Source organism: Crocodylus porosus, unplaced genomic scaffold (assembly GCF_001723895.1).
Source record: "Crocodylus porosus isolate Cpor-Errol unplaced genomic scaffold, CroPor_comp1, whole genome shotgun sequence".
NCBI lineage: Eukaryota > Metazoa > Chordata > Crocodylia > Crocodylidae > Crocodylus > Crocodylus porosus.
Window position 1 is genome coordinate 11,620,430 of NW_017728928.1, and position 14,826 is coordinate 11,635,255.

The 14,826-nt window shown below is 50.2% G+C and overlaps 1 protein-coding gene across 1 annotated transcript in view; it reads left to right on the forward strand.

Moving 5' to 3' along the window:
* Positions 1-10,206, forward strand: part of CDR2L (cerebellar degeneration related protein 2 like) — a 27,128-nt gene extending 16,922 nt beyond the window's left edge. The window contains exons 3-5 of the mRNA XM_019542525.1: positions 3,218-3,366; positions 4,277-4,441; positions 6,948-10,206. Of these exons, the coding sequence (XP_019398070.1) occupies positions 3,218-3,366; positions 4,277-4,441; positions 6,948-7,833 (1,200 nt within the window). The 3' untranslated portion in view covers positions 7,834-10,206. The remainder of the gene's footprint in view (positions 1-3,217; positions 3,367-4,276; positions 4,442-6,947) is intronic.
* Positions 10,207-14,826: the final 4,620 nt, after the last annotated feature.

Consider the following 14,826-nt stretch of genomic DNA (forward strand, 5'->3'; position numbering starts at 1 on the left):
CCACATCTTAGTGTCATCAGCAAATTTGAACAGGGTGCTTTTTACCCCCTCGTCCAAGTCACTGATGAAGAAGTTGAACAGTGTGGGCCCAAGGACTGAGCCCTGGGGGACCCCACTGCCCACATCCCTCCAAGTCGAAAATGACCCATCCACCACCACTCTCTGGGTGCAGCCCTCCGGCTAGTTGGCGACACATCTGTGTAGGTGTCAACACCACAGTCCCCCAGTCTCTTAATGAGAACGGGGTGAGAGACAGTGTCGAAGGCCTTCCTAAAGTCCAGGAAGACTATATCCACTGCTACCCCTGCAGCTAAGGACTTGGTGACCTGGTTGTAGAAGGCCACCAGGTTGGTCTGACAGGACCTGCCTCTAATGAACCCGTGTTTGTTGCCCCTAAGCATAATCTCCCCTGCTGGCCCCTCATGGACATGCACCAGGATAATTCTCTCAAAAATCTTGCCCAGGATTGAGGTAGGACTAACTGGCCTATAGTTCCCCGGGTCCTCCTTCCTCCCTTTTTTGAAGATGGGAACCACGCTGGCCCTCTTCCAGTCCTCTGGCACCTTACCAGAGCACCACGAGTGCTCGTATAGCCGTGCTAGTGGTCCCACAATGACCGCAGCTAATTCCCTCAGTCCTCTAGGGTGCAGATCATCTGGACCAGCTGATTTAAATACGTCCAGTCCCTCCAGAAGTTCCCTGACTAGGTCCTCACCGACCATACACCTGCATGTGCCTCCCCTGGGGCCTGATGGGAGCCCAGTGGGGAGCTGACCTGATCCCTGCTCAGGAAAATGGAGACAAAGAAGTCGTTAAATAGGTTAGCTTTGTTGTCTGGAGTGACAACCAAATTTCCTAGCGTGTCCTGCAAGGGCCCCACGTTACCCAGTACCTTCTTTTTGCCCCCTGTGTATTTAAAGAGCAAAGATTCATGACATGACGGGGATGATCCAAGAGAAGGCTGAGGGGGTTCTAGTGGCCTGTTACAAACTAGTTGGGGGGACCAGTAGGCACTGGGGGAGTCCCTGTTCCCCCGAGCACTGCCAGGAGTGACCAGGAATAACGGTCACAAGCTGGCAGAGGGGAGATTCAGATTAGACATCAGGAGGCGCGACTTCACGGTCAGGGCAGCTAGGAAATGGAACCAACTTCCAAGAGAAGTGGTGCTGGCTCCTACCCTGGGGGTCTTTAAGACAAGGCTTGACAATCACCATGCTGGGGTCATTTGACCCCATTACTTTTTCCTGCCATGCCAGGGGGTCAGACTTAATGATCTGCTCAGGTCCCTTCTGACCCTACTAACTATGAAACTATGAGGGGGCTCGTGGAGAGCCCCCTCGCTCCCCCTGCCCCTCCACGGGTGCCCCACCTGGGCCAGCTCTAGCCCTTCAAGAAAAAAATTCCCCCAAAAACCCCACACTCACCGCTCCTGCTGGTGGGGGGCAATCCCTGCTGCCCCCCGCTGCCCTGCACCATGTGGGGGGCTCTGTACAGGCCCCTGACCCCCAAGGCCACTGCAGGAGTGGGGAGTCCAGGGGTTTTCTCAGGTATTTTTCCTTAAAGGGCCAGGGCTGGCCTACGCAGGACACCCATGGTGGGTGCCGGGGGAGCAGGGTGGGGTTGGGGGGCTCATGCAGAGCCCCCCATGCAGCATGGAATAGTGGGGGGCAGCGGGGATTGCACCCCCCCATCCGGCAGCACCTGGTGAGCTCCGGGGCTTTTTTTTAAAGTACCGAGCTGGGGCAGGCGGAGGCAGCCATGGGGGGGCTGGGGCAGCAGGTGGAGGTGGAGGGGACTGGGGAACTGGCAGGATCGGGGGGCTGGCAGGGGTCCCCCCATGGTCCCCTCCCCACTCCCCCGCCTCCAGTACTTATCAGCTAGGAGTCGGCTGCAGCTCCCTGCTGCAGCCACTGGTGACTGCCCGAATCATACAAGCTCTCTGAATCTTTGCCAAAGATTCGGAGAGTTTTGAATTTATTTGGATCTTAAATTGGTTCCCTGATTTGATTCAGATTCAGAGATTCGGCCACCGAATCGGGCCATATCTCCTCTGAATCGAATCACCACCTGAAGCATCACACAGCCCTAATGGACATGCAAACAACTTACTGGGTGTATCTACACAAGACGCTTACTGCGCAGTAGCTCATTACTCCTGCGCATTACTACTACTGCGCAGTAGCATCGCAGGGCATGAACCATGACGTGATGCCACTGCACAGCAAGCAGCAGCAGGCAACCATGCCAGGATGCTACTGCACAGTAACGCTTGTTACTACACAGTCATTTAGTATTTGGTTATGTAAGTACTAAAAGGCCGTGCAGTAAGAACTGTGCAGTGGGCGTCTTGTGTAGATGCACCCATTGCGTGGTAAGAGGCAGAACCTGACTACGTGACACCCATTCTGGGGTCAGTGCTTAGATGTACACTCTTACCCCGTGGGCGGTATCCAGGGATAGGGCATGCATACGAACAGTTACTCTGGAGAAGCCAGCTTTTGGTAAAGCCTCGACACTTCAACACCAGGGTAATTTGTTCCTATGCCCAAGCCCTTTGTCCCTGCCCCAGAACTCAGGCTGGCTTCTCTGCAGAACTTCACAGAAAGGGTACAATTGTTTCGATGCCTCTTGCCCTGCCTCAATTCCAGTTATTTTCAAACCATGCTTACCACAGCTGTGCCTAGAGGCCAAGCAAGACTGCAGCTCCATTGTTCACAGGCCATGTGGAAACCTAGTACAACAGACATCTCTTGTCCCCAAAGAGCTACCCTCTAAATAAACGAGGCAGGCCCGGGATAGATGGGGGAGAGAACACACACACAAGATGATGCATGAGATGATCATGTGAGAAGAACAAATGCATGGACTCTGTGGTCCCTCAGTACCCTCATCCTTGAGATTCAGGGCTGAGAGAGTCAGGACAGGCAGCAAACCACAGCTCTTCAACCAGCTGCAGACGCTCGCAGGACACGGTGCAGTAGCGAGGAAAGAAAGTAGGGAACGTGGTTCTTCAAATGGGAACCAGCCCTTCATGATACTAAGTGCTTCCTGGGAGAGACTGAATACCCTCAGCTCCAAGTGACATCAGGGAGAGCTTGGTGCCTGGTGCCTTTCAAGACCAAGTGAAAGGGGAGGCGATTCAGGGGCAGATTTGTGTGAACAAGGAGAACCCCAAAGGTCTCCTCCCATTTCATGGACTCCTGACTTTTTCTTTCAGTACCTGACAAAGCAGCTGGAGATGTTGCGCCAAATGAACGAACAGCACGCTAAGGTCTACGAGCAGCTGGACCTGACGGCGCGGGACCTGGAGCTGGCCAACCAGAAGCTTGTGCTGGAGAGCAAGACATCCCAGCAGAAGATACAGTGGTAAGGCTCGCCATAACGTTTGCTCCTTTCCTCAGGTTAGCAATCAGCACAGTAATCCTGGGGCCAGGCTGCAGCAAAATGTCTTACCTACAGCTGGCAAGGCAAGTGACAAGTCCTGTCTGACAACAAGAGAGTCTATTTGGAGAACTGTGTTCCCTGAACTGCAGGACCACAATCATGTTAAGAGTCTCGGGGGGAAACAATGATGGACAGCTGACTAGGATGCAGATCACACACAGAGAGCAATGCAGACCAGGCTATTCCCTGGCAGTCGACGCCAGTTTATTCACACCATTTTCCTATCTAAGAAGAACCCCTGATCCATATCAATCCCTGTCAACAACTCTGTCCCTGCAATACCCCCTGTTTAAAAAGATAAGAAAGAACTAAGAGCTGCACAGGCTGCAAACACTATTTGACAAACCCCACTCGTAACCAGAGCGAAAAATAATCTCTGGCTGGTTTCTAAATTTTTATTTCTCCAAAAGATACAGGAGGAGAAAGAAGCTGGCTGTCACCCTCCCTACTTCTCTTTAAATGCAGAGATATTTTAGCCTCTTCCCAGGAGGTTACTGTTCTAACCAGCTGATCTAAGAGCAGTCGATTGCCACCTCCTCATCCACCTGCTCCCACCGCATGCCCACACACCATGTCTAAATTCAGGAAAGAAAATGCATGGGTGCTGTTCAAAGCCCAAAGCTGCATTCCCAACACATCCAAAATCCCCATGGATAAAGAATCCAGGCAGTGAGAGGAATGCAGGATCTGCTCTCAGATGAGTGCTTCCCTCCCCACTTTCCCCATACAGGGAGGATTGTCCTTCCAAAAGTCCTTTGCCAAAAAGATACCCAGTTCCTTTGATGCCTCATCTCTCTCATTTTTCCTCTCTCTGGCCTGGCCGGTCCTGCAGCCTAACAGAAACCATCGAGGGGCTACAAAACCAGGTGGAGGAGCTGCAAAAGCAAGTGGAGGAGATGCGGAGTCTGGAGCAACTTCGCATACGGCGGGAGAAGAGGGAGCGGCGTCGAACCATCCATACCTTCCCCTGCCTCAAGGAGCTGTGCTCAAGCCCCAGGTACTGTGCCGAGGATCAGCAGATGCTACTTTGCCTGATATGCTCTCCACTGTCCTTGGGGAGAGTTCCCCCATTAAAATTAGTGTTTCTGATGATGGATCTAGACAAGATGTGGCAGGAGATAATGGGGGGGGCACTTGTCTGCCTACTCGAGCCTAGTTTTGCACTAGCCCCTTGAAGCCCCAGTCAAAGGCCAAGGGCCCATTGTGTTGAGCTGTGCCAACACGTATGTGGCTATCATTCATTCAGCCCTCCTTAAAAATCCAACCACAGGATTAATTCATTGACCTCCTGAGAACATTTCTTGCTCTGTCTGCAATAGCATCTTCTCTAAATAGCTACGTGATCAATAAGCCTGCTGTCCTATAGGGGAGCATCGGCTGGCAGGAGATGCAAACAACCATCATTGCTACCGAAGCAACAGAGGGGATGGTACTAGGGCGTAATCAACCCCCTTGCTAAATGTACTCAATGTGGTTTTTATCCCACAATGCCTCCGTGGAACATTTCCCACTATGCCTTGGGACTGCAGGGTTGGGCTTTTCAATTTTGCGGCTGGGTTTTGAAGGTGACTCTGACTTTCAGGGAGGAGGAAATCTGTTCAGTACCTCCCACCGCCAACCTAGCCCTCAGGGGGAGGGGGGGCTTTCAACCCTTGCGAACGGTTCCAGCTAGATACTGCACGGTGCAGTGCTTATTGAAGAAAAGAGGAACAGATTTCCTGGCAGAGAGGGGGCAGTGCATTTTATTTGGTTTCCATTTTTCCATCCATCTTTGTCTTAAAACTACCTCCTGCTTTTTCATTAGCACTTCTGAGAACGGCACCAGTCAAACATCTGGGTATTTTGAAGTCCAGAGGCCACAACATAGAGATCACAATCCTACTTTGTTTTTTTCTGGGCAGCACAATTCCTCAGGGCAGGCTCTCCCCTTGCGAGAAAAGCCAAATGCCAAAGCACAGGGCCTCTGGGAAGCAGCTCATGGTGTCAGCCTTTGGCACGGGGGGAAAGGCAGATGGTCAGTAGGTGCCTAGATCAGTGGTCTCCAAAGTGGGGTGCGGGCACCCCAGGGGGTGCGCAAGACAATCCATCGGGGTGTGGGAAGAAAATATTAGAACTTCTATTTCTCTAAATATACATATATTGGGGGTGCATGCTCAAAAATGGTTTACTGATAGGGGTGCGTGAATATAAATATACATTTATTGGGGGTGCGCGCGATCAAAAAAGTTTGGAGACCACTGGCCTAGAGCACAGCACTTGTGCCCACTAATATCAGCTTCTCCTACCCCCTCCTATATTAGATGCCACCACTGCTTTTTCTTCAACTGGAAAAATCACTTTAATCATAAATTATACTGATGGGGTTTAGTTTCTGCGGGGGAAAGGAGGCGGGCAAGTATCCCAAAAGCAATGCGGCTGGCAGCTCACTTCTGTCCCCTTCTTTCTCCAAGATCATAACGCTGATGTAATAAATTCCTAGTGGTCCCAGAATGGAAAAAAATGATCCAACCCTGCATTTTTGAACTCACGTGGATCATGTCTGGAAGTTGTTACTATTTAAGAGCTGTGAGGGGGGCATGTGGGAAACGAGATTGATGTCCTTAAACCAGTGTAACTTACTCAAGGCTAACTAAAGGAGTCACTGGAAACTGATGTCGCTAAACTGGTGCAAGGGGTTACATCAGTTTCCAAATGAACTTCATTTCAAATAGAGTGACCCTTCTCTGGCCAGTCCCCAGGTATCCACATCATGGACCGGGCAGCTACATTTAGTAATCCTCAGCAGTGTCTCTTCTAATGCAAGTGGTGCTGGGAGGCTGGACAATCCTTTCTTCTCTCCTGCTGGTTTCTTCAGCAGAGAGTGGCAAGGCAAAATGGGAGGAAGCTAGCACTGTCAGTGCCTCAGCTATTCATAGTCTTTGTATCAAGAGGAAAGTCCCATTTCCAGGTATCTCCACCAGGTAGCATTTCATCTGCCTCACACAGGCAGACTGGATAAAAACCTAGAGTCTCTGCAAGTCAACCCAGCAATAAAGGGAGATGCTGCCGGCTGTCAGATCCACAATACAGGTCTCCCTATGGGGGAAAAGAAGATAACAGCATGTGGAGGGCACTGGACTGAGACAAGGAGTCCTGGGCTCTGTTCCCAACTCTGCTATAAACCAGCTCTGTGACCTTGGGCAAGCAACTTCCCTTCTCTGCACTTCAATTCCCCTCTCACCCCTTTCTCTCCCTTGACTAATTAAATGGCGAGCTAATCAACACAAGGCATCTCCCTTTATACGGCTGTGTGGTACCTACTCTACCTTGATTGCGATGGGAATAGAAATAATAATAGAGCGTAAACAAGCCAAGTCCAGCTTCCTTAACCTTAGTATAGACAGGTATCATTCCTCTCTGACTTCTGGGTCACACCAGTGATTCCCTAAAACAGAATTTGGGGCTGGTATCTGTAAGGGACTGTTACTTTGTCAACAACTCACTGCAGTCTCCTTCCCCCACAGATATGAGGATGCATTCCAGATCCACAGCTCTTCAATGGAGTTCAACCAGAAGCCGCTGGAGCGGGAGAATGAGCGCCTCCAGGCAATGGTGAACTCCCTACGGTCCCAGGTCAACCAGGAGAAGCAGCGGAAAGAGAGGGTGGAGCGGGAGTACACATCCGTCATCCAGGAGTATTCGGACCTTGAGCAGAGGGTGTGCGAGATGGAGAGCTGCAAACTGCGCATCAAGGAACTGGAGGCCGAGCTCCTGGAGCTGCAGCAGATGAAACAAGTCAAGAAATATCTTCTCAGCAGAGAGGACAACCTGTCCGAGGCCCTTCTGGAACCGTTGAACAATGCCCCAGAAGCAGACTACATTGATCTCTCAGAGGAAGAGGGGGCTAAAAATCACGGGCCCTCCATGACACCTTCTCCAAACCATCCCGTCCGGAAAAGCTGCAGCGACACCGCCCTCAATGCCATCGTGGCCAAGGACGCCGTGAGCCGGCATGAAGGCAACTACACACTTCACGCCAACAACGTGCGCAAGCGGGGCATGTCGATCCTGAGAGAAGTGGACGAGCAATACCACGCTCTGCTGGAGAAGTACGAAGAGCTCCTCAGCAAATGCCGACAGCACAAGGACAGCGTGCGTCACACCGGAGTCCAGACATCCCGGCCCATCTCTCGCGACAGCTCCTTCAGGGACTTCCGGGGAGAGGGTCATGAGCTGGAAGAACGCAAAACGATGGAGAAGACCCTCAGCAAACACGTGGAGGCTGTGGACAAGCGGCTGGAACAAAGCCAGCCAGAGTACAAGGCCCTTTTCAAGGAGATCTTTTCACGCATCCAGAAGACAAAAGCAGACATCAATGCCACCAAGGTGAAAAACAAGAACAGCAAATGAGTCCTGCCTCCGCTGCATTCCCTCTGTTTCCACATGTAACTTCAACAGCCAGCCCTTATCTTCTGCCACACAAAACATAGTGTGGCCTCTCCCCCGCCTTGAAGTCTGGAGGCCGGCCACTTACATGGTCCTCTTGTACTGGAAAGGAGCCTCTTTGGTTCAGGAGTGAGGAAAGTGCCATGGAGACTTGCTTTTTTAAGTTCATGCCCCAAGTGAATCCACCTGCCAGGGTTTCCGAACTGGCTGGAAAAGCTGTATATTGTAGTTAGAGGTGATTTCAAAAAGTTTACCATGAATTTCTGCATGTGTTGCTGCAAGCAGCCAGAAATCATAAATGAGGGAAGACCGACCAGCTTCCCACCCTTTCAGCTTCCCCAGTAGTCACCAGTCACTGTGTTTGATTAACTACAGACAGAAGCTTGGATGACCGACACTGTCCTGGAATGGGCTGGGTAGAATGATACAAAAAAGCCATCAACAACGTCCAGGGAGTGCTTTGGAAAATCCAGCCCATCTCCTTCACCGAGATCTGCTGCAAAGCACCCACAGCTGTATTTGAGACTTTAACCTGACCTTTCCATTCCTTGAAGGGCAGTATTTTCTTGCTATTTAAGCCATTCTCTTATCAGTCAGGTTTTTCAGCTCTTTACAATGCAAGCTCATTGCAACTGGAATAACTTGAAATATAGAACTGATTGTTCCATCTTCATCAGCTTTCACCTGATAAATCAGTCCATAATCTTAAGACACCATAAGCATATAGAATTGCCTTCCTTTACACTTGTACCAACATTTCATTCCAGGTAAATCACCGCCTGATTGAAAGGGATGACCAGGGCTTTCCCCAAAGCCAAGCAGGAAGTGCTGTTGCTGGGTCTGAGACTTACCCTCATCTTCTCTAGATGGGGAGCATGGGGCTTCTACACCACGCTATTCAAGAGGTCTTGCCACCTCTTATAGCACGCTCCTAATGATATAACTTGCATGGGTTTGCAAAAACTGATTAGCAGTGATTCACCTGTAGATAAAAGGATAACAAAAAACACCATATTCTTAAAGGGTTAAGAGCAGTGACTACCGCTAATAGCATTTATCACACTGTCCCGTGTCTTCTCTCTGTCTGCTCCCAGTTAAGCCAACAGACACAGTGTTTTCTGTGGAAATATGACTGAGCTGCCTTCTCCAAAGGCTGCTGCCTTCCGCGGCATTTTATACGTTCCATTTAACTGTCCAGTGTCAGAATCTCTTCACTCCGTGTACACACCCAGAGACATGCACATAGACACACACACATGCAAAAAGCTTCACCAGTCTCAGGAATGCCATTTCTCACAAACCCAAAGTTGGCCTTGCTTGGTCAGTCACTAGTACATGGCATCTTGCAGAGTTCATGAATATATGCAGATTAGCAGCATTTCTTTCAAACTTAGGCTACAGACCCAGAGCTCTCAGCTACAAGGGATTAGGGTTTTTTTTAAAGTTACCAAACAGTATTATACATGCACCTGAAGCAGCTTTGGGCTGGATTCTGACTCCATTCGCACTTGTGGTATATATCCAAAAGCCTGTTGGGGTTTTTTGGTATAAATGAACTCGGAATCTGTCCTTTCATTATTTTCAGTTATAACTGAGTAATTTATACCTATATATATAGTTTTCTCGTCCCCTACCCCTTGTGTTCTCCTCCCAATTCAGGGCCTGACACTGCCAGGAACCAAACACTCACCACCCACATTGAAATCAGCATGTGTCCAGGGTGCTCAGCACTTGGTAAAATCAGGCCTCTAGTCACTCATCAAATGGCTGCCACTGTGCTAGCTTACAGGGGTGTGACCATCACTACTGCTGCCTCTTAGACTGACCTACCTAGACATGCCCAGTTCTAGAAATATACCCCACTACCATCTCATATCAGAGGCTTCTCTCTTCTACACTTGACATATACAGATGGCCGGTGGCCCTGAACTCAGAAATATTAGGAGCCATACACATGATTATGGCTACCAATCTGGTAACCGTATGGAGAACCTTCATGCCTTATTTATTTATAATGGAAAGCAGTTGTCTATTTAAACAAAAAAAAAAGTCAAGTAGATTTTCTCAGAGCGTTCATCAGTGTTGTTACTGCCACAGTACCTGGTCCATTGATTACTATTGTTCTTTTACTGAAATATTTATAGCAGGGGGCTTGTGAACCTATGTTCTGCTTATTGCATCAGAGGGGAGGGGGGAGAAATCACCACCACTTTCTGTTTCAAATATTGTTATGTAGGAACCAACATTGCAGCTCTAAGTGTACATCAGATAAATATATTTAAAAATGCTTTATTCTCTTCTTAAATAAAAAACCCCACCAGTATTCTGAAAGCTGAACCTTTCTTTGTGGCTGCTTTTAATTCCAAGTATAGCCAGTACAGTTGCTGTTCTCAATGTCTAACACTGATTTAGGTCAAGAAAATGCTGTAGGCTCCTTGGTTGAAAGTGGAAGAGTTGTGCTGGAATGACTACATCCCTGTGTTTAGTTATGTAATGCACAGATAATGTATTTGAATTACAAGCACCAACCACATGACAAAAAACATGCACCCCCTTATGAGTTTGGAAATGTCCATTAAATTGTAAAAATGCTAAGCTTCCAACTCAAAGGTAATGGATTGCCACTTTAAAAACAGGCTCCAAAAAAATTATTCACGCAAGTGACAAGTTATTAACACTTGGCTTAACAAAAGAGCAGCTGCAGTCCATCAGCAGCTTGTTCAATAAAGTGCTGAGAGCATCTTTTCTGTGTCCAAAAATATTACTGGCCATACGTAAGTCTCTGCGTGTGACTCTCGGCTACTTGATTTTACTTTAAAAAGAGGATTACAGCAAACCACATTCCCACAAAGAGGTAATATAAAAAGACCAGGGCTACACAAACAAGTTACCATGAGATAAACTCCAGTGTGAACTTATAATGTATTACCTATTTTGTCGCAGCTGACTGTCTGCATGCTCTTATCTGGCAGCAAATGTGAGGCATCTCACTTACCATAGCATAGAGAAAGTCCACACTCTGCCTGGCTTCACATTAACTTGATTGGGTCTGGACAGGGAGAGGGGGCATGCCCTACAAATCCTTTGCACTTCTATAGCACCCCATAGCTAAGGCTCTCAAAGTGCTGTGCTAGTAACAACTAAGTCTCACACCACCACCAAGAGGTAGGCAAAAACTAAAAATGACTGCTCTGCACACCGCAGAAATGTAGCCACCTGTCCAATAGAAGGTGGCATATTTTAACAGGTCAGTATGAAGTAGTTTAAGACAAGAAGTGAAGAACACTACTGAAACCAATGAAAACTTCATTTGAGTTACCTTCATGCTTGTCACCTTCATGCTATGAGACACCTTCATGCTTGTCAAGGGCTTTGATTCCCGGTATCAGAATTTGGCCAGAAAAATCCACATTTATTGACGAAACTACTCGAGGATCATTAAGGAGCACAAGTGGTCAAGAACTCAGTTTTGTGCTGCATCTGAAACTGCAGCAGTTTTGGCGCACGCACTTAATATCAGTTCATGCCCTGAATCAGAAGTGCATTCATAATTAGGAACAGGAATGAAGCCAAGAATGAACAGACATTTCAGAGAGAAGAATGCCTTCTCCCATGTCACCAACATCACTTCCTCCGCTACCTGCAACTTTTCCAGCAGTTCTCCATCCAAGTGCTCTCCCAGCTCAATCCTCGCACACACACAGAGCAAGGTTTGTCAACTGAGTAGTTGGTCTAATAAAGTCAGACCTTTTTATCCAACTACTCAGTTGAACTAATAAAAGATATCACATCTACTCAATGAACCTTGCCTGCCTATGTCCTTAGACCAGGGGTGGGCAATTATTTTAGGCGGAAGGCCGCTTACTAAGTTTTGGCAAGCCATCAAGGGCTGCATGACAGGCAGCCAGGGGCAGATAAATATTAATTTTGTACATTTTTTTTAGGGGCCCCGCGGGCTGGATAAAATGGCCCGGTGGGCCACATCTGGCCCTCAGGCCACATTTTGCCCACCCCTGCCTTAGACCAACATGGCTACAACCAAAAACCCAGCTTTTTAAACAACCTCAGAAACCAATAGTTTTGTAGCAGGCTTGACTTTTAGAGCTTGGGTTGAGTCTCAGGCTTGAAATCCTGCTGTTTTGATTGGTGGAGCCCTTCCAGCAATCAGGAGGCAGCAAGAAGAGTTAAGTCACACCCCCCTTTCCTGAGTGGCGGGGGAAAGGAGTCCCCCCCCATCTGGACCTGATTGAAGACTTCAGGGGCAGAGCCCTGGAGCGTATAAAAGGAGCTGTGTACCCAGCATGAGGGGAACACATCCGGGACAGAGAGGAGAGGGGCTTAGAAGAGCTGAAAAGCAGGGCAAAGCAGTAGCCCAGAAGCGCCCCTGAAGACTTCTCTCAGCAGGGAACAGTGGACAGCTCCAGCAGTTAGGCTGTCGGTGTGCAGCACGACATCCAGACCCTGGGAGCTGCATGAGGCAGCTCATGTCTGCAACCTCTGGCGTGCAGCCAGAGACATGGTGCACAGAGTAGGACCTTTGGAGCACTTGGGCGGCTCAGGTCCTCAACCCCCAGAACGAGGCCGGGAGCAGTCCAGGAGCGCTGCACGGAGGGTCCAGGAGCGGACCGAGCCTGGTGCTGCACAAGGCAGCCGAGGCCTCCGACCCACAGCAAAACATTGAGTCCAGGGAGCCAGATGGTGCTCAGGCTACTGAGCCAGCCAACAGGGCTGAGCCAGAGGCCACAGAAGCCCTGCATAGCGGAGCCCTGTTCCAGGGGACAGTGACTCCCCTCAAGCCCACTGCAGGTGAGGAGACTGGACTCACACCCCCGGGGTTATTTGACCCCAGCAGTCTTTCCTGCACAGAGCAAGGGGAATGGACCCGATGATCTCACAAGATCCCTTCTAGCCCTAAACTTCTGTGAATGTGTGACACAAAGTGAAGGAGGAGGGTGGAGAGAAAAGCCATAAAAGTTTTGGTTCAATCATGTCACCACAGTCACCTTCAGGCTTGTCATTATTCACCCCAGCCAGCTGCAGGAAGAGGCCTTCTTGGCATATGGAGCCAGTGAAACAATAATGCTGACATGGTTTAACAACAGTTAGTAAAACAAGTCACCCTGCTTCAGCTATTTCCTCTCCACCCCCATGGCTCCCAATCACAAATATTTAGTCACTCATTGCTTGAGATGAAGGTTGCCAGATGGCAGGACTCCTCTCTGAGGAGTCTGTTTCCTTCCTAAAGCATTTAGTTATCTGCTTCATTTGGAGGGGGGCAGGAGAGCAGAATCCCCCCAGGAGCACTGCAACAATACAATATGGATTAAATTAAAACAAAATGTGGTGCCCTCCACGGCCCATCATGACTACTTAGTGTCAGCCACAATGGGCTGTTTGACAAGAACATAAGGCACTTAACTCCTTTCCCAAGGGGCTGGGTATGCTGTCTCCACAGTGATTATCAGGGAAGAGACCCAAAACCTCCAACCTTTCTTGCGCATGTCTCCACTTACGTAACAGCCTTTCTGCTCACTTTGAACCATCCATTTTTTATTTCATCCTGCTATTTAAAATCAAGAGTTCTTCTAATTGGTATGGACTACGGGAGGTTTTGCCTTCCTCTGGAAAGGTGGTACATATACTCACATGCTCACCCTTTCCAAATGAGACTATTCTAAATTATTCTATGACTGGCCCAAAATAACAGTCATATTAACATCAGCTGTTTAGATTGAAGCTATTACTGTAGTCCCAGTGTTCCCAATACTCAAGTTCTGGTATAACTGCTGTTTTCCTTAACACTCTAGATCAGTGGTGCTCAACCTTGTTTCCTGATGGGTCAGATGGGCAGTGCCCGCTCCATTCGCAGGCTGGATCCAGCCAGTGGCCCCAACCCAGTGCCCAGGGCAGGCGCAGCTAGGCCTCATCCAGCCACATGGATAGGAGCTGGCATGAACAACACACGCCCCGGAGGCTGGGGGGCATGGCAACTGCCCACAGGCGGCATTGTGAGCGAGCAGGGAGCTCCCGCAGATGTCTGCGGTAGTGTCGGCGGGGGGGGATGGGACAGGTGGCGAGCGGCCACTGCCTGCAGGCACCATTGGCAGCGTCAGTGGCACTTCTTCCAGGGGGTGCACCGCTGAGCTCAGGGGCTGCACATCACCAATGGGAGCTGGGGTAGGGGCAGCCTGGCCCCGATTCAGCTCTGCAGGGGGAAAAGGTGTTGCCCCTTGGGGGGAGGGGGCACAGCCTGGCCCAGCCCCAACACAGAGGTGCAGGGGAACCTGGCAGCAGCGGAGGGCAGCATTATCAACGGCCATCTCTCCTCTGCCACCAAAGTCTCTGAGCTCTAGAGAGCTCCACAGGCATGTGGGGCCTGCAGGCGGCGTCGAGCACCCGTTCTCCAGACCAGCGGCTGTCCCACGACCCTGTACCATTAGGGGTGCGCGCACAGCGCGCACGACGCACCCGGCGCTTCCCAACAGGAATCCGGGGGGACCCGACACTGCGCCCTGCAGCGGTCTGGGTCCTCGGTGACTGGTCGACAGCTCCAGTCTTTCTTCAGAGGGACAGCTCCAAGTGTGCCCTGAGCCTAACAAGGCAGACCTAGAGCTGAAAACCAGAGGCAACGTCATGACATCATGCCTCCCCCAGCTACGTCACTGCAGACGCCCCTCAGCGATCCATGACGTCACTGCCACGCCGCTGCCCCTCTAGGTGAAAGCCAGAGAGCTCCCCCTCCTCTTCCCCTACCTCCAGCCCACCCCGAAGCCGCGCCACTGCGCGGCCACCTCAGCATATTGAACTGCAAGGCCCGTGCCTCCCGCAACGTCAGCGCGCTATGACGTCACGCCGGGCCGGGCAGAGGGAGGAGGGACTTGCTGCGGAACTTTTGCGACGCAGCCTTCGTTTCCGGCGGGACGCTACAAGGAGGACGCGGCCGGAACCAAGATGGCG